The 19695-nt window shown below is 41.1% G+C and overlaps 2 protein-coding genes across 9 annotated transcripts; both read left to right on the forward strand.

Moving 5' to 3' along the window:
* The first annotated feature begins 1559 nt into the window (after positions 1 to 1559).
* On the forward strand, positions 1560 to 11890 carry LOC121790503. 8 transcript variants are annotated; one of them, XM_042188698.1, is made up of 14 exons: positions 1560 to 1638; positions 1745 to 1793; positions 2123 to 2193; positions 2414 to 2453; positions 2543 to 2577; positions 3275 to 3457; positions 3543 to 3702; positions 3896 to 4209; positions 4276 to 4407; positions 4504 to 4625; positions 4730 to 4827; positions 4916 to 5007; positions 5257 to 5360; positions 11576 to 11890. In XM_042188698.1, the coding sequence occupies exons 1-14, from the start codon at positions 1615 to 1617 to the stop codon at positions 11640 to 11642; spliced, it is 1491 nt and encodes a 496-aa protein (XP_042044632.1). In that variant the 5' UTR covers positions 1560 to 1614; the 3' UTR covers positions 11643 to 11890. The 8 variants fall into 8 exon arrangements, 6 of the variants coding, with proteins under 6 accessions (XP_042044632.1, XP_042044633.1, XP_042044634.1 ...); XR_006048288.1 differs by having other exon boundaries at positions 3896 to 4407; positions 5102 to 5360; positions 11576 to 11620; XM_042188699.1 differs by having other exon boundaries at positions 1725 to 1793; positions 3896 to 4407.
* Positions 11891 to 12585: 695 nt separating this feature from the next.
* On the forward strand, positions 12586 to 15522 carry LOC121790505 (autophagy-related protein 18a-like). Its single transcript, XM_042188702.1, has 4 exons — positions 12586 to 13556; positions 14010 to 14217; positions 14592 to 14718; positions 15218 to 15522. The coding sequence occupies exons 1-4, from the start codon at positions 12681 to 12683 to the stop codon at positions 15306 to 15308; spliced, it is 1302 nt and encodes a 433-aa protein (XP_042044636.1). The 5' UTR covers positions 12586 to 12680; the 3' UTR covers positions 15309 to 15522.
* The last annotated feature ends 4173 nt before the right edge of the window (positions 15523 to 19695 follow it).

Genomic DNA, 19695 nt, shown 5'->3' on the forward strand with positions numbered 1-19695 from the left:
TCAAACGTAGAGCTCTATCAAACCTTGGTATGAATAAACTAAACCTCATTATTATAATAATTGAATAAAATTAATCTACTAGAGCTTGTTAATAATTCTCGAGTGTTAAGTTTGAGACCCTTATCTAAACTGAAGTAAGAGAAGACTAAATAATCATTCTTTAATTGTTTCCAGCTTATACTAATAGATATAGAAATAGTGTTAAAGACTATGATCCCACTACATTAGTGAATCTCAAAATTAGTGAATGAAAATTTTGATAAATAGTTGCTGGTCATGATTAGTATGCAAATAGTTACATGCATCAAGAGGGAAAAACCCAACCCGAAATTCCACTCCGCGCATACATAAGGCCCTATACGGAGAAAAAAATAAAGTCCATTGGCAGCCACTTGCTTCACAAACTTCACAAGATCATATCTTCCTTCAAAGACATACTGAAAAGCCAAGCCATATATCAAGAACAAAATTAATTGATGCTCTCAAAAAATAAGAGTGAGTTGCGGAAAAAAGTGCGTAAACTATACCTGTCCCCTTACTGGCTCATGACCATTCCAAAATACATATGTTTCGATAACGTCTACTCCACCTTCATTGCTCTTAGAAATCAAATCAGGCCACATCTAGAATATATTGAACAATCAGATGGAGACAAAATTTTGTAAAAGTGGACAAAATGTAAAAGATTGAAATTTTATCTTTGGATGTTCACTGTTTATCTTAAACACCGAACAAAATATAGTAACGAGAACAAATTGACCAAGTAAACGTTAAGTCTTTCGAAGTATGTATTTTAGATTAATGATCAATAAAAAAATAAGTACTAGCAAAGAGCATTAACCAAGAATAATTTTGTCCCACATCGAAAGTGAAACATAAAACATTCAAGGATATCTCTCTATAAAAGAGAAATAAACAAAGAATGATTTTGTCCCACATCGAAAGTGAAACATAAAACATTCAACCATGTTTCTATAAAAGAGAAACAACCAAGAATGGTTTCATAAATTCGAAAGCCCATCAAATATATATGGGCTAAGACGCATGAAGGAGATGCGCCTTTCCCTAAGATGCATGATGGTTGTGCATCGTTAAAAAAATTTCGAAAAAATTGAGAGACGCACGTCCCTCATGCGTCTTTCCTTTTTGAGAGACGCATGTCCCTCATGCGTCTTTATAAAAGACGCATGTCCGTGATGCGTCTCATTAAAAGGAGACGCATGAGGGTCATGCGTCTCTCCCAAACCTGTAATAAAAAAAAAACTTCAGTACACTTACGGAATCTAAGTTCTAGTAAAGACGCATGTCCGTCACGCATGTCCAAACCTGTAATAAAAAAAAAACTTCAGTACACTTACGGAATCTAAGTTCTAGTAAAGACGCATGTCCGTGATGCGTCTCATTAAAAGGAGACGCATGAGGGTCATGCGTCTCTCCCAAACCTGTAATAAAAAAAAAACTTCAGTACACTTACGGAATCTAAGTTTTATTCTAGAACAAAAAAAAAAAAAAACCTGTATCATTGCGCGACAAAACAGTTGTTTGGTGAGACAGTTTCAGTTTAGGGCGGGGAATTTTCATAATTTTGCTCTCGAATTAACCACCTCTACACGAATGTGGCGGAGGAACGCTGCCGGCGTAAGTAATTAGCTGAGAATTTTATCTATTACTACTATTTTGTTTCATATTCTGTGGCTGCATTTGTTTGTTTTTTGTTGCCGCAGCTGATAAAGTTTGATTGTAGTTTGGAGATGAAGCTCGAGAAAATGAAGATTCCGATCAGAGCATATCTGGTAAGAGTTGGAATATATCAATAAAGCGAAAAGTTAAGATTATTGAATTTTAACTCTCGTTTTTCTTCTGATTCTGATTCGTTCGGTAAATTTTGTTGTTTACGTTCTGTTTTATGATTTGGGGGCGGGGGATTCTGTTCTGATAGTAGTATGAATTTTTTTTATTACTACGAAGTTGGCAATAGGTCTTTTTTTGTCTGGCATTAGGTTTTTCTGCTTGTTGTTAAGTTTATGATGCTATTGTCTGGTCAACTTGATGCTCGAACAAGTTTGTTTGCTGTATTTAGTTCACAAATTTGTCTGTTATCTCCTTTGTTATTCTCTGTCAGAAGAGGATGAAGATCCGGATGGTGAGTGGATACGAAACACTGTATCCTTGGGTGGAGATGAAAATGACAAGGTAAATGCCTTGATCAATCATCCATAAACATTTTTCCACATCCTAGTTTGCCGTTTTTAGCTGTAATGGCAGAAATAAAGTGTAACGATGTATTGTGAAAATTGAATTATTTCATAATTTGTTTGTTTGGATGGCCTTTATTTTCCTATTGAAGTTTAATATCTTCTTGTCTATGTTGGGAAAGGTTACCACTTACCATAATGAATATGGTTTTTGGCAGGGCAATTTGAAGGTTCTCTCACAACTTGAGATACTCAGAGGTAGTTTATGTGATTCATTTCTTGTTTCTTATATTGATTATAGATCTTGGGTCCCAAACTCTATGGCATTACCTGATGCATTTCTGCAGAGTCCTTTATGGAGGAATCTGTCTCATCCCCTGGGGTATTTACCGCAAACTCTTAAAGCTACAGGTTTTAGTACTCTAAGAACCTTCCGGATATGCTCTAAGGAATAATTGGCCAATTTTATTTGCCGGAAAGGATAATATTGAAGAAACTTTCTTTTACTACTATGTAAACATGAAAGTTCTTTGTTCCTTGTAGAAAAGAAACGAAAATCTTATTCGTTAAATTGTTTTGAACTTTCAATATTGAACCTTCATCCCTGCAATTGGTGTTATGATTTCTAGTGAATGGTTCGGAACATAAGTAAAAGTGTGACCCTTTACCCTTATATTGATAGATTAATGACGGTAGATGCTGGGAGTAGATGCTGGGAGTAGATGGAAAGAAACGAAATGAAAGACAGAAAGTAAACTAAATAGGAACTGTATAGAAAGAGCACAATCCTCTACCGAGGCCTATGATAAATACCGTCCCTAGACCAATACCAAGACACATTGCTCTTCCATTGAGGAGCTATTTATAATAACTACTAACTGCTGACTCCAACACATAAGAAGACTCTTAATCCAACTTTAACTGTAATAGATAAAAGCTCTCTCTAAGAAACTACCTACAGCTAGACTCCTTACTCTGAAAATATTCTGCAAAGTTAATTCTAATAATCTGCAACAATGACTGAATCATATAGATCCTTTGAAATTCAAGATGTTATTGCTAATCTTGTTTGTTGATAGAGAAAAGGAGCTTATGAAATTGAAGATGAAGTTGAACCTCCTATCTTCAATGATAGGAGTTCTCCCAACCACTACCATGGAATTGCCTCTGCCACCCTTGCTCGTTCCAATAAAGGACTAATCTACTTACCGGACATATCTTCGGTCTCGTATTCTGATGAAGAAATTATTTCTGATTATGAGGTGTGGTACTTATGTTGAACACGTAGAAGGCCATCTTAATATCTCACAATCATAGTTTCTAAACATTGAGTGGTAACACATCCAGAAAATTGGTCCTGGCACCTCTAAAAGTGTTAGAGAAAATTTGGCCATCACATGGTCTGAAGCAAGTCGTGAAGTGGAGGCATTAGTCCGGTCAAAAGAGAATCCCTGCTCTTCCTCAAGCCACCACGATGTATTTGTGAAGGAAAAGAAATCCACTAGAGGTACTAGTCATGCATATCTGGCAAAAGCTATATAGCAGAATTCATATATACTGTGTTGTACTTTCTTTTACGAAATCCCCCTAAAGCAAAGGTGCTTTTACGAAAAATATTTTCTATATTATGTCCCAGTTCCTCTCATTTAGTAGGTCTCTGGTTAACTGATACATGTTATACTTAATAATCAACACTGTAGGAGGCGGGGGCCGGAGAAAGGCTAAGGTCAAATTTTCATTCCCCTGCCATTCAGATAAACCAGACCAATCTTTGGTTGTAAGTGATAGCGATGGAGGGACATCATCTGACAAAATCCTTATAGCAGATGAAATTGGTGATGTAGCTGATGATGAGATGCACAATAATATGGCTGACTCTCAGCTGAACATTCATAACAAACACATACTTCCCTTTGAAATGCCCCATAATCATGAAACCAGAGGGCATTCAATGGCTGAGATTCTAGGTGGCTTCCTTGAGAGAAGTGATCTGCAAGAAGAAAGTTCCAAACTGGTTAGTCTCTCTTCTATAAATTTTCTCCTGGATCTACAGTTTACATTCAGTAGTACATGGATTCAGGAGATCCAGAAAAGAAGAAGAAAGCAGGCTGTTTTTGTAAGAAATGTGCTTCCATTGGGTGATAGCATCCAAGAAGACAATGATTTGCCTGAGGCTTTAGATAGTGACAATTCTTTTGAAACTGAGGATGAGGTAGTTCCTATATGAATGGCTATCTAAGTTCTTTAAAACTCATTTTGTCCATGTATCACGCCTTCACGTGCTTGACTGTCAAAGTGGTCGTGGCAGGAGGGAGCTCAAAGTATAAAGTCAGTAATCTCTAGGACTATGGCAGACCAATTTCATGAAGCTTTCAGAACAGTCTCTGAAATTGATGACAGACTAGATGTTTCTTTTCCCAGACCTTTGTGGTGGGTATGGTTCTAGTGCTTTTATTGTGGTTCAATTTCAGGAGCTTTAAAATGCAGATCATGATTCTATACATTTTATTCACATTGAGTTGTAAATCATGCAGTGGTGGAATGTTTAGGAGGTTGCAGCAAGTAATGCAAATTGAGAAAGAAAGAGAGACGGATTCCGTAAAGAATGCAAGTGCAGAAACTGGTTTCAGAGGTAAAAGTGAGAACCAACATTCTATTATCGACATACTACCATTTGTTTCCAAGCAATTCCTTGATCTCCAAAATTCATTTGCTTCCAGATGAAGAAACGCCAATTTCGGTTAGAATTTTGTCAAGGTCTCTCGAAGCAAAGCTGATTCTGTGCTCTTGTACTTGTGTTGGAGATGGAAAGGTTTGCTTGCTCCCAGAATTAAAAAACTAGACTATTTTAAATGTAATTTAATTTTGGTAGGCAGTTTCCTTTACTGTGATATTTCCAAACTTAGGTCCTCATGCTCCTGTAGATGTCCCTTCATGGAGAACTCCCATAAGTTCTCTCTCAGCACAGAAACTGCATCATGGCATGGACAATTTGATAAAGTTGCACACATGCTCCTTCTAATAGCTTATATACGGAATGACGTTTTGGTTATGTTTCCAGACTTTTTCTAGGGAGGCAAGGACTATCACTATCATCTTCAACCCAAGAATGTCGGACAGTGTTGATCTGGAAGTCAGCAACCTGATACATATTCGCCCACCTTGGTATGACTTGCACTAGCTTTAACACCTTTTGAAATCTGCAGGTCTGGGTAACTCTTATGCGGATGTTTGGTATATGATGAAATTGAAATTGGGCTTTAATTGGAACTCTGTGGACTTTAAATTTGAAGTTATAATATTCTAATTCAATATCAAACCCTTTGTTTGATAAAACTAAGTAATTGATACTATAAAATTGTATTCTTATTCCAAATTCTTGTTTGGCATGTCAAAAAATTAACCAAATTTTGACATTGACTTTGAATTGAATTATTTATTTATTTATATACATTATGCATCTCTGCATTATTTTTCTCTATATTTTGAGTTGTTTGTGCGAGTGTATATGTTGTGCCTGTGTAGTGTGTGTGATGTTGTATGTATTGTGTTTGTGTCTTGTAATAATGGAGTGCTCATTTCAGTTGGAAGAAGCTCGGCTAGAAAGGAGTTCGGTAAGCTCGGCTTACCGAGCTGGAACTAGCCTAGTACTAGCCGAGGAGAAGAAGAAGAAGAAGGCAGAAGTCGGTAAGCTCAGCGGTAAGGAAGCTCGGTATGGAAGCTCGGTATGAAAGCTCGGCGTTGAGCTGGAATGAGCCGAGAAGGAAGAGTTCGGTTGTAAGCCGAGAAGGAAGAGTTCGGTTGCAAGCCGAGAATGAGTTCGGTATTGAACCGAGGAAGGAGCTCGGTCTTGAACCGAGAAGGTAGAAGCAACCTAGCCGAACTAGCCGTTGGAGCAGCAGTTAGTTAGCCGAGATGTAGCGGTTATTCTTCTTGCTTTCTTGATTCTTCTTGTAGTTAGTTAGTAGCAGTTGCTACGTGATTATAGAGCTTTAAATAGCTCACCATGTATGTAGTTTAGAATAGAGTTTAATCAATAAAGAGTTTTCCAGTTTTCTCTCCAAGATTATCATCTTCAATACTCAAAGTGTGAGTGTGTGTGTTTTCTGCATTGTGTGATCTCATACAACAGTGAGTGTGTGTGTGATCTTATTGAGTGTGTGAAAGCCTTGTGTGCGTAAATCCCAACAAGTGGCGCCGTCTGTGGGAAAGGGATATTGAAGCTGATTTGCAGAGGATCAAACGGTTTCAGAGATGGCAGCAAGGCTTGATGCAGAGAAGTTCACAGGCAAGAATGATTATGGCCTGTGGAAGATGAAGATGAAGGCGATCTTAATTCAACAAGGCTTGGCGGCAGTTCTTGCAAAACCAGATGAGAAAGGGAAGGCTCCAGTGCTTGATGAAAAAGCTCAGGCAAAGATGGAGGAGATGCAGCTCAAGGCACATTCTGCAGTGATCCTGTGCCTTGGAGATAAGGTCTTGAGGGAAGTTCAAGAAGCCAAGACTGCGGTGGAGATCTTGGACAAGTTAGATGAAGTTTACTTGGCCAAATCCTTGGCTAACCGGCTGTATCTCAAGAAGAGGCTGTATGCCTATAGTTTTTCTGGAGATAGGTCCATCATTGAGCAGCTAGAGGAGTTCAACAAGATCATTGATGACCTGGGATCTGTTGATGTCAAGATCTCAGATGAGGATAAGGCCATTCTCACATTGAATGCCTTACCTAGCTCGTATGACCAGCTAAGTGATGCAATCATCTATGAAGAGATAAACCTATCACCTATGCAGAAGTCTATACAGCCTTGAAAAGAACTCCAGAAGACAGCCAACAGAGGCTCTGCAAGCTCCAATGTTCAAGCTGCAGAGGCCTTGAATGTGAAGAAGTTCAAGAAGCAGAACTTCAAGAAGAAGTTTGAGGGCCCTAAACCCTCAAGTTCTGATGCTCAGAAGGAAACCAGAGCTTGCTATTGGTGCAAGAAACCTGGACACTTGAAGAAAGATTGTCATGCATGGAAGAGAAAGATGGCCTCAGAGGGACACAATCAATCTGATTGTGTGGAGAGTGCTGATCCCCCGGCTCAACTCATGAATATCAGTGATAGTGGGGTCAGTCATAGGTGGATTATGGACTCGGGGTGCAGCTTCCATATGTGCCCCAATAGAAGCTGGTTTCATGATCTTCAAGAAGCATCGGGTACGGTTGTTCTTGGTAATAACCACATTTGTCAGATCAAAGGAATAGGGAAGGTAAAGCTAAGCCTACAAGATGGCTCTATAAAGATCCTAACTGGGGTGAGGTATATTCCAGAAGTAAAGAGGAACCTCATCTCATTGGGAATGCTGGAACAGAAAGGTTCACCATATTGATGAGTCAAGGAAAATTGTTTGTGAAATCTGGAGATGCAGTGATGATGGAGGCTGACAGAGAGCATATTCTCTATTATCTGAAGGCTAAGGCTGTTGATGGAGAAAGCAATGCAGTGTCAGATGATTCCATAATGCTATGGCACAAGAGATTGGGCCACCCAGCCGAAGGAAGCTTGAAAGAACTCATCAAGAAGGGTCTGATCTCTGGAGATTTCAACAAGATGGACCCCTGTGAGCAATGTATACTTGGAAAGGCTAAGAAGGCACCTATCCTACAGGTATTCACTCTTCTACAGCCCCATTAGACTACATTCATAGTGATCTTTGGGGGCCTTCACCAGTGTGTTCAATTGGTGGAGGAAAGTATTATCTAGCTATCATTGATGACTATACAAGAAAGTTGTGGGTATATATTCTTAAAGAAAAATCTGAAACACTCACAAAGTTCAAGATATGGTGTAAGGAGGTTGAGCTAGAGAAGGGTAGAAGTGTTAAATGCTTAAGGACAGACAATGGCCTAGAGTTCTTGTCTGCTGAGTTTGATCTGTTCTGTAAAGAGAAGGGTATGAAGAGGCACCGGACTGTTCCTGGTAATCCTCAGCAAAATGGTGTTGTGGAGAGGATGAATAGGACAATCCTAGAGAGGGTGAGGTGCTTACTTCTTGGTCTGGTTTGAGCAGCAGATTCTGGGGTGAGGCTGTGTATACAGCAGCCTATCTCATCAATAAATGCCCATCTACTGCCCTAAATCTGAAACTCCTGATTACATGTGGTATGGAGCTCACAGTGACTACTCAAAATACAAGGTGTTTGGTGTGCAGCCTATGCTCATGCTAGGCAAAGTAAGCTTGAAGCTAGGGCTCTGAAATGTATCTTGCTGGGGTATCAGAGGGGTGTTAAGGGGATATAGGCTCTGGTGTATTGAGCCCGGTAAGCAGAAGGTCTTGGTGAGTAGGGATGTGGTGTTCTTGGAGGATCAGATGCCATACCTGAAAGATAAGCCGGACTCCAATGAAGATGAGGGTGATTTCTTCAAGGTGGAGCCTGTGGGGGTTGGCCTAGGAGCAGGTGGAGTCATTGACTCAGGGAGTGAGTCTGATTCAGATAAAGAAGAGGCTCCAACTCAGGGCAACCAGGCTGGTGAGTCTATATCAGACTCCATCAGAACTATCAGCTTGCAAGGGACAGAGTTAGAAGAGAAACAAGGCCACCAACAAAGTTCTCTGATGTTTCTCTGATGTGGTGTATTATGCTCTGTGTGCAGCTGAAGGTATTGATGGTGCAGATCCACTCACATATAAAGAAGCTATGCAGAGTAAAGATAGAGAAAGATGGATTGAAGCCATGAATGAGGAAATAGAGTCTTTACTCAAGAACAAAACATGGATTTTGGTGGACAAATCCAAGCTGAATACAGATGGAAAGGAGAGGAAGCTGATCAGTTGCAAGTGGTTGTTTAAAAAGAAGGTAGAAACCACTGATAAAGACAGAATCAGGTTCAAGGCAAGGCTGGTGGCTAGAGGCTTTACACAGCAGGAGGGAATCGATTTCAATGAAGTGTTTGCACCTGTTGTGAAGCACACTTCGATTAGGATTCTATTGGCTGTGGTGAATCAGCTTGACTGGGAGCTACAACAGCTTGATGTGAAGACAGCCTTCCTCAATGGAGATCTAGAGGAAACTATCTTCATGGAACAGCCAGAGGGCTATGTGAAGATTGGGAAGAAGGCAAGGTGTGCCTGTTACAGAAAAGTCTTTATGGACTTAAGCAAAGTCCTAGACAGTGGAATAAGAAGTTTGATGCACAGATGAAGAAGATTGGCTTCTCCAAGTCAGAATATGATGATTGCATCTACATCAAGAAGGCAGGCAAGACTCCCATTGCCTACCTATTACTCTATGTGGATGATATGCTACTTGCAGGGCCTTCTATGACAGAAATTCAGAAAGTTAAACAAGATCTGAAGTCAAGCTTTGAAATGAAGGATCTAGGAGAGTCAAGGAAGATCCTAGGCATACATATTCAGAGAGATAGAGGTTGCAAGAAGCTGTGGATGCTGCAAACTGACTATATTGAGAAAGTTTTGCAGAGATTCAAAATGGAAAATGCAAAAGCTGCATCAACTCCTCTGTCCCAGAGTTTTAAGCTATCAAAGGAACAAGCCCCTAAAACTAAGCAAGAGGCTGGTGAGATGGAGGCTATCCCTTATGCTAGTGTGGTTGGAAGTGTTATGTACACTATGATTTGTACAAGACCAGATTTGGCTCATGCTATCTCAGTGACTAGCAGATACATGGCAGACCCGGGGAAGGAGCATTGGAATGCTCTTAAGTGGATATTGAGGTACATGAAGTCAACTAAGGACTGGGGATTGTGTTCAATGGCTGGGAAGGTGAATCTGAGGAGGTTGTGCAGGGCTATTGTGATGCAGACTATGCTGCAAACCTGGACAACAGAAAGTCCCAAACAGGTTATCTTTTCACCATGTTTGGAACTGTAATCAGCTGGAAGTCAGGGTTGCAAAGTGTTGTTGCTCTCTCAACAACAGAGTCAGAGTATATAGCTCTCACTGCAGCTGTACAGGAGAGTTTTTGGATTCAGGGAGTGATTTCTGACTTTGGTTTTGACCAAAAGACAATGGTGATTCATTGTGACAGCAGCTCAGCTATGTGCTTGGCTAAACATCCGGGTTTTCATGAAAGGAGCAAGCACATAGACATAAAGTTGCATTTCATTAGAGATGAGATTGAAAAGGGGAGAGTGAAGGTGATTAAGATTAACACCTTGCACAATCCGGCTGACATGCTAACAAAGTCTCTAGGTAGAGACAAGTTTGATCATTGCAAGAAATGGATCAATGTTTGTGCAAGAACTGAGATGAGCCCTCAGGTGGAGAATTGTAATAATGGAGTGCTCATTTCAGTTGGAAGAAGCTCGGCTAGAAAGGAGTTCGGTAAGCTCGGCTTACCGAGCTGGAACTAGCCTAGTACTAGCCGAGGAGAAGAAGAAGAAGAAGGCAGAAGTCGGTAAGCTCAGCGGTAAGGAAGCTCGGTATGGAAGCTCGGTATGAAAGCTCGGCGTTGAGCTGGAATGAGCCGAGAAGGAAGAGTTCGGTTGTAAGCCGAGAAGGAAGAGTTCGGTTGCAAGCCGAGAATGAGTTCGGTATTGAACGAGGAAGGAGCTCGGTCTTGAACCGAGAAGGTAGAAGCAACCTAGCCGAACTAGCCGTTGGAGCAGCAGTTAGTTAGCCGAGATGTAGCGGTTATTCTTCTTGCTTTCTTGATTCTTCTTGTAGTTAGTTAGTAGCAGTTGCTACGTGATTATAGAGCTTTAAATAGCTCACCATGTATGTAGTTTAGAATAGAGTTTAATCAATAAAGAGTTTTCCAGTTTTCTCTCCAAGATTATCATCTTCAATACTCAAAGTGTGAGTGTGTGTGTTTTCTGCATTGTGTGATCTCATACAACAGTGAGTGTGTGTGTGATCTTATTGAGTGTGTGAAAGCCTTGTGTGCGTAAATCCCAACATGTCTGTTGTGTGTTGTATATGTATTGTGTGCATCATGTGTGTTGTGTGTACTGTGTGCAACGTGTATTTGGGAGGGTTCCCAATGTTATAAGTATTTGGAACTCTGAATATTTACTTATGGCTTTGAAATTCAAATTGTAGAATTGAGAGAATATGAAATCGGAATTCTTACAAATCTAAGCATTTTTATGGTTGGTACCAAACAATGAATTTGGAATTGAAGGCTTCGATTCTAATACACACCCTCAATTCCATGGCATCTCAACTTACCTTGAGTGTATATTTCTGTTTCTTCCCAAGTTAAAATAAGACGTCGTAGATGCTTTGTTGTTTTAATTTAATCCACTAGTGTACTTTAGTCTGACTTAACCTGGATCCCATGCCTGTCATGATTTGGTGATTCCACTTTCTGTTCTTGCGACTATGCTGTTGACAATTCTTGTTATGAGTGGTGCTCTGATGATGTGCTGTCTGTTGGAACAGGAAAGAGGTGCAGGTGAAAAATGAAGTTATCTTTTTATGCTCACACTTCTCCCAGGTCCAGCCTTGACTTCGACTTCACCCCAAATCAACAAATTTTAAGATAGTTTCGCATATAAGTTCTATGTTTACTCTTTAACAAAAGTTATTGATCCTCAATCTCAATAATTGTTAGAATACTATACATGTGTCGTGTCGTGTCGTGTGTGTGAAAACAGCCAAGCGAATATGCTCTTTAAGCATTTTCGAAAATAAACCAAAGTGCTTTGTAAGAAGCAGTTGCGATTTCGTCCTCATAAATATAGTCAGATTCGTTGATGCTTTCCTCTCATTTTTCATTATTATAGCAACAACCCCTGTTTTGTAATCTGATTAACTCTTTCTAGTTTTGTTATCTGCTCTATCTATCTAGTTTTGTTATCTAGAAACTTAAAAAACAATTTGTTCGTGATAGCTCCAAAAAGAGGAAAACATTTGTCTGAATTTGGAGATGCATGATTATAGTAATTTAAGTGTAGTTTTTGGTTAATTTGTTAGTTGTGTTGTTAAACACTAATCGGAGTATTACGCATACAACCACATCCGAATTATTTTATTTTCCTGATTTTGGATCCAAACCCGAGACTATAAAAAAAAGAGAGTTTTAAACCAATGATGATAAATGTGTTATAAATTTACTACTCCCTTTCGATGAATAAATGAATCAACAAAGTAACCCTTTTTTAGATATAAACATTTTGGAATCACTGAATTGATTAAGGCATCTACAATGGTTAACAGAATCCGAACCAAACCCAAATCCAAACCCAAACCCAAACCCAAAGTCCGACCCGTAAAGGATAAGGGAGATGCCACGTCGCTCTTCGTTTTAGTCTAATTTTTACATTACGTGCCCTCCAATTAACGAATCGAATACAGTGACAATTCTCCCTTCTTGTCCCCGTAAAATACCTTTTCTGCCCCCCATCGATTCAAATCCCCCAAGGCGTCAACAGTCATTTCAGCCCTTCCTTCTTAAGCTCTCTCATCTCTTCGATCCTATCCAACCCCAAATCGAATCCACTCCTCCCCCTTTTCCCGAAATTCCATCCAAGTCCCCGCCACCGCCATGGCTACAATTTCAAGCATCGCCACTCACCCAAACCCTAACCCTAACCTCAATCTCATCTCCCCCATGCTCCAGCCTTACCTCGAGCAGCAGCAGGAGCGCCTCCACCCCGAGACGCCGCCGGACGACGGAGGATCCTCCTACGACGCCGCTCCCGACACCGACGACCGCGATCCCTCAGCCGCCTCCGCCAACAATAATAACCCCGCCGCCCTCAGCCCCAATCCAAACCCTACCCCGATCAAGCTCCTCCACCTCTCCTTCAACCAGGACTACGGCTGCTTCGCCACCGGCACCGATCGTGGCTTCCGAATTTTCAATTGCGACCCCTTCCGCGAGATCTTCCGGCGCGATTTCGATGGCAACGGCGGGGGAGTTGGCGCAGTCGAGATGCTTTTCCGGTGCAATATCCTTGCGCTGGTCGGCGGTGGCGAGGCGCCGCAGTATCCGTTGAATAAGGTCATGATTTGGGACGACCACCAGAGCAGGTGTATCGGGGAGCTGTCCTTCAGGTCTGAAGTGCGCGGGGTTCGGCTTCGGAGGGATCGAATTATTGTTGTTCTCGAGCAGAAGATTTTTGTGTACAATTTCGCGGATTTGAAGCTGTTGCATCAAATTGAGACTATTGCGAACCCCAAGGGACTCTGCGCGGTGTCGCAGGTTGCAGGATCGTTTGTGCTGGTTTGTCCAGGGCTGCAGAAGGGGCAGGTCAGGGTGGAACATTACGCTTCAAAGAGGACTAAATTCATCAATGCTCATGATTCCAGAATTGCGTGCTTTACCCTCTCTCAAGATGGGAATTTGCTGGCTACTGCTAGCACCAAGGGGACGCTTGTTAGGATATATAACACACACGACGGGAGTTTGCTGCAGGAGGTATTTTGTTGTTTTATTTGTTGATACCTCTATTTATTTAAGCATCGATAAGGTAAATGTTGGTTACATCAAAAACATGGTCTTGAGTTGGTTGCTAATAGCAATTTAGATAACATTGCTGTGGGAATATGGGCAGAGTGTGAATTTTGTAGCCCCTTTGTTTTTTCTCATGAGCTAACATCGAATGGATTAGAGTATGGCAGTATGCTATTGTCTAATCTTCATATTGATGTTCTTTCTTTTGAGAGGTCTGTTTGTTCATATATTCTTGTTTGTTAGTATGTTGGTGACAATGCTATTGCTATAGGTATGACGTGGGGAAGGTGTTGTATTCGGATTCAGTTTTTTTTGTTTTATTTGTTGAGCGGCTGGAGCCTGATCATTTTGTTTTGTGTTTTATGCTCCATCCAAGGAAAACTGATCTAAGAAGAGCCCACGTGTAATATGCTGCAGGTCCGAAGGGGTGCAGACAGGGCAGAAATATATAGTGTGGCATTCTCACCCACAGCTCAATGGTTGGCAGTGTCAAGTGATAAGGGCACTGTTCACGTTTTCAGCCTTAAGGTCAATTCTGGGAATGTCGGCAGCGAGAGGTCAAACAGCCCTCCTGATACAAACCCTTCTGCTACGACACCAGGCTCTTCACTGTCTTTCATGAAAGGTAATAATGCTGGGTTACACTCTTATTAAATGAAATATTGCAGCCTCTTACTTTATTCGGGAGTTGCAAATTGCTTGCTATCAATTTGTCTGAGTTCTGAAGGAAATTGGATTGGATTCTTATCCACAACTACTAGCACTAATGAAAGATTGAACACGAATTCCTAAAACACAATTATAAGCTTACATGTTTTTATAAAATCATTAAAGCATTGATTTTGTTTGTTTTTCCCCATTTCATGGTTGTTGGCTAGTAATTGGACCTGTTTTTCTCATGAGAATATGGCTAGTTGGTATTCATGAGGAAGTGGGAAGTATGTACTGCCTTCCTTTGCACACTTCTGGGCCTGAATCAGTTTTCTTTTGTTTTGGCAGGAGTCCTTCCGAAATATTTCAGCTCAGAATGGTCAGTGGCTCAGTTTCGCTTACCTGAAGGATATCAATATATTGTTGCTTTTGGACACCAGAAGAATACAGTGGTAATTCTTGGCTTGGATGGAAGGTCAGTTTTACTTAACTCACAGTAGTACTGCTTCATTGATTTGGAAGTTCCTATTTTTCCAGCTTTACATGCATCTGCTACACACCAGTGTCATAGACCTGGCTTCTGTAAATCACAGCCTCTAATAGGGCTGTTTCTGTTCTAAGGGCTCATTCGGTTTGAAGATTATATCTCATGATTGAATATGTATTATGTTTGATTCATGAGATTGAATGTCACGATGATAATCAGTCATAGCCATCCCATCCAACTAAAATAATCTCACAACTAAGATGGATAATCATGATCGGCACCTAATAGTATTAATAAGTGGCTAAACTTGTTGGATTGGCTTGACCTGTTAACTGGACAGACTGGGTTCTAAACATATGTCAACATTATATTTTTTCCCTCATGTGGAAGAAAGGATGAGTAGTTCAGAATTGTGTGAACTGTTAAGGTTTAAATGAAATAAAGATCTATGGTTGTCAAATTGACTAGTTGGTGGATGTGCGTGTAGCTTCTACCGTTGCAAATTCGAGCCAGGGAGTGGCGGAGAGATGACACAGTTGGAGTATCACAATTTTCTGAAGCCAGAAGAAGCATTTTAGCACTAAAGATATGATGCTACTCTCTCCCTGCCTCTACTTATGTTTCCTGGGTGCTAATTTGTGGGTTCGCGATGATGTTGTAAATATCCAATGTAAATGAAACCAACAGGGTGACACTGCTAAATCCATAATCAGTTTAGTATTGTAAAATGGGAATAACAACAATATCTGCTTCTACATTTCTTGTTTTTATGCAGCTGCAGCTGCTTCACTATCTCTCTTGCGCTTATATAGTAAATGCTTTTTTCTTCTAAATTTTTTGATTTCGATAAAGTATTAAGCCTTAACTTAATTGGAATGCCTTTTAAAACACAAGAAGTTTATACCAACAATTTTTGCTTTCTCACCAAAATTTATTTCGGGTAAAAACTATACAAACTTCCATGTTATTTTGCAATAAAAATGAGCAAGCACGTCTTTTTAGCTTTTCCAGACGCGCAGTGTTTTTTTTTTCTTTCTCTCAGACGCATAGTTGACGCCAAACATTTGGAAATACGCGACATGGATGTTTTCGAGCATCACAACAGGAGGAGATTGGTGGAGGGAAAAAGGGAGAGATGACCCTCCTCCCCCGCAGTCAGTGAAAATGACACCCACACATTGAGCGCGCAAGTGAGCATCGCATTGCATTTTCCGGTTTTAATATTTTTACTAATACAAAAAAAAAAAAATTCATTTAATTGTGTTGTTGGCCAATAATGGTCTTTCACCCTTTTTTCTTGATATTTATTTTACTCCTTTTTATAAATACTTTTTCTCTCCAATTCATTTTCACACAACCCATCTTCTTCATCATTTTTCTCCTTCCATATCTCTCCTCAATCATTTTGCAAATTTTGATACGTATTACAACGCCAACGACTTCTGAAGTAGGAACCATGAGTTAGTTATGCGGAGTCATGATGTATAAGGAATAAATAAAAATAAAGATAGACCAGTTAAGATGAAAGTTAATAATGTATATTGTACAAGGAATAAAAGGTTGTGGTAGTATTATTGTATACTACTCCTAACATAAGAATTTAATAAGAAATAAAATGTCAATTGTAAAATTAAAATAAATAAGGTAAAATAGTTAAAACAGTTTCACTCTCAAGCAATATCAAATGCCCAAAATCAATTGAACATCATGACATAACAATAATTTTATTTATAATCATGAGGTGAATTTCAAGTCATTTTCTTTTTTTATAAAAATATAATATAATAATTCTCTTTTATTTTATTTTATTTTTTATTTTACTATCTCATTTCTCTCCCTTTTTATTTCTCCCCTAAACTCTTGAAAACATCATTTTTTTTCAAATCCCATATAAAAAAAAAACAAATGGCTGACAGCAGAATGAAGAAATTACTATACAAAATTTAGTATTCCCTCCGTCCCAAGGAAGATGACCCCTTCTTTAGGCGACACGTGAATTTATGCAATTTTATTTTGTGTGTGAAGAGTAGAGAATAAAGTAAGAGAGAGGGAATAAAGTAGAAAGAAAGGTATTTCCATTTTTAGTAATGGATCATCTTAGTTGAGAAAACAAAAAAAGGAAAATGAGTTATTTTTAATAGGACGGGAGAGTACTTTAATAGTACCTGATATAATTTGTCAAAAATGTAGTGTATTATTGTTTTTTCGCACGTGGAGAAGGGCAAAACGTACTACTTATAGGTGGGAGTATATAGACTCATTGACCACACTTCCTGAATTGAAATCTTGTTTGAATTATTATTTTTTATGAACAAATAAACTAAATTCTAGAGGCTAATATGAGACTTTGGGTCAGTGTTTGGTATGTAATGAAGGGGAGCAATAATAAAATTGATAGCAAAAGATTAATGGACTAACTTAACGAGCAAACTGAAATAAATGCGACGCCATCTCTATTTAAACAGTAGCCGTCCACAGAGCAGTCCCAAATCTCTCCTCTTACATGACAGCAATGGCGATGAAGGTCTACGGCCAACCTTCCTCCTCCGCAACCAGAAGGGTTCTTGCTGCCCTAGAAGAGAAGGGCCTCGATTACGACCAAATTCTCATCGATTTATACACCGGCCAGCAGAAGAAGGACCCATTAATCTGTTACGAACGCACCTACACCGACGGCAGAGGACGCAACGGAGGAGGCGGACGTGTCGGCTGGCGAGGGAGTGGAGAGCACGCCAGCCGGTGAGGACTCGCCGAGTGAAGAGCCGGACGTGTCGACGACGGAGCTTGCGAAGGCACCGTCGACGGATCGAGTCTTAAGGCCGAGAGACCGGCTCAAACCGCCCAGCCGGTTGCAGAATTGACGTCGCCCCAGGAGCAACTGTTTTATTTATTTTTTGTTATTTTATTTTGAAGAGAATATTGTTTTTAGTTATTTAAACTTATATTGAGTCGAGCGGTTATAAGCTCCGTCGGGTTTTCTTTGTTGGTTCTTTCCCGATGTTTAGATTAAGTCGAACCAACCCTAGAGTCCGTAGATTATAAAAAGGGCTTTTCATTGTTTCAGTCTTTTCATCAACGAAGAATTATTTGCCCAAATTACTTGCGTAATACTCTTGAAAATCTAACCCTCTGCCAATGGAGAAAACTCTCCGCGCCAGATTAGAATTCAGTCGCCGACCTTCACGACGAAGGAGCCGGATTTGTGGTATTCGTGTGTGAATTGACAGAAGTTCTTCGTTAAGGGAGGGATACTCTAACAAACTGGCGCTTTCTTCCAGTACTCATGGATTTGCCCGAATCGAACGCCCCCCCTCAGCCGATGTTGACAGGGGAAACGCTCAAGAATTGATGGTTGGCTCCTCGCGTCGTCAGGTTGTGGCCGGCAACAGTGAGATCAACGCCCAGCCGTGACCCCCGCCGCGTGATATCATCCGCGAGGTAGGAGGTACCCGCACGTGGAGGAGTCTGCCGACCCTTTCAAGCAGGGTTTCGACAAAATCATGTCACGCTTTGATCAATTGGAGATGCGCATGGATACGACTGATCGGCATGTCAACAATTTGGAAGGAGTTTCGTTACAGGAAGAGTTGTTTTCGGATGATGATGATGACTCCGATGATAGGTATTACCGCTCCTACAGGGAGACTTATGTTCCACTGCGGGGTTCAAACCCTAGACAGCAGTTCGGGTTTCGTGGGGGGAGACAGCCACGGGGTGGACGTTGTGATAATTTCGCTAGGCGCGATAACCGCCGCAGGGACGGGGGATCCTCACGGGAGCCCCGACGGCACGCGACGAGCTGGGACTTGCCGTCGTCGCGACAATGTGGGGGAAACAGCCGCCGCCGTGCTACTGTGTGGGACAGCCCACGGCACCGCGATCAAGGCTATGATCGACATGGAGGTGATGATAGGACTGGGGTTACGATACGGGGCCCCGCACTTTGACGGCTCCAACGCGACAAATTGGATATCCCGCATGGAGTACTACTTTGATCATGTTTCTATGCCAGAAGAAGATAGGTTGCACTATGCGGTAATGTTATTCGACCCCCCAGCAGCCGAGTAGATTTTTAATTATCAAAAGAACAATCCTTTCATCACGTGGCCCGAGTTCCTGGAGGACGTTCGCCACATGTTCGATCCTCAGAGTTTTAAGAATTTTACTGGTCCGCTAGCCAAATTGGTCCAGACGGGTTAAGTAGCAGAATACCATGACACTTTTGAGCGGTATTTAAACAGAGTGCAAGGCCTTTCGGAGGCGTCACTGATCCCCATTTTTGTGGAGGGCCTCAAGCAACCTATTCAGGAGAAAGTGGAGCTGCAACAACCACAATCATTGGCGGAGGCCATGGCATTGGCTCTGCGTTTGGGGGCAACGCAGGAGAATCGGACGCAACAATCGTTCTCTAATAAGAAGCGGCAATGGTCGTCCCGCGATTCTAGGCAGTCGGCTGGAGTGCTGCCGAGCAGTTCGGTTCCGCCACCAGCGGGCGGCCCATCAGCTCGCGACGGAGGCAACTCCAAGATTGTGCCAATTAGGGTGTCCTTGGCAGAGAAGTCAGAACGATCAAGGAAATGGCTATGTTGGCATTGCCCTGAGAAATACTCCCCGGGAAACGTTTGATACCTTTCTCGGCCCTTTCTCGTATCTTTTCCATCATTTTCTTCCCCCGAACCTGTAACAGCAAATATGTCAGACCAAGAAGATCAGAAACTAATAGAAACTACCAACCAGTCCACGACGGATGAATTTGCCCGGCAATTTGCAACTTCATGCGCAATAGTTTTGCGATGAATCAAAACCAAAACGACCCACCAGAAACTGCTGTTGTGTCATACAAGATTGACACGAGTCCCTCCACATCGGAGGAGACAAACTCAACGGAGAGAATTACGCTCTCTGGTCCGTACTTATGAAGGCGGCAATAAGCGGTCGGGGAATGATATCTCACGTGACCGGAGT

The sequence above is a fragment of the Salvia splendens genome, unplaced genomic scaffold (genome assembly GCF_004379255.2).
Source record: "Salvia splendens isolate huo1 unplaced genomic scaffold, SspV2 ctg533, whole genome shotgun sequence".
Lineage (NCBI taxonomy): Eukaryota > Viridiplantae > Streptophyta > Magnoliopsida > Lamiales > Lamiaceae > Salvia > Salvia splendens.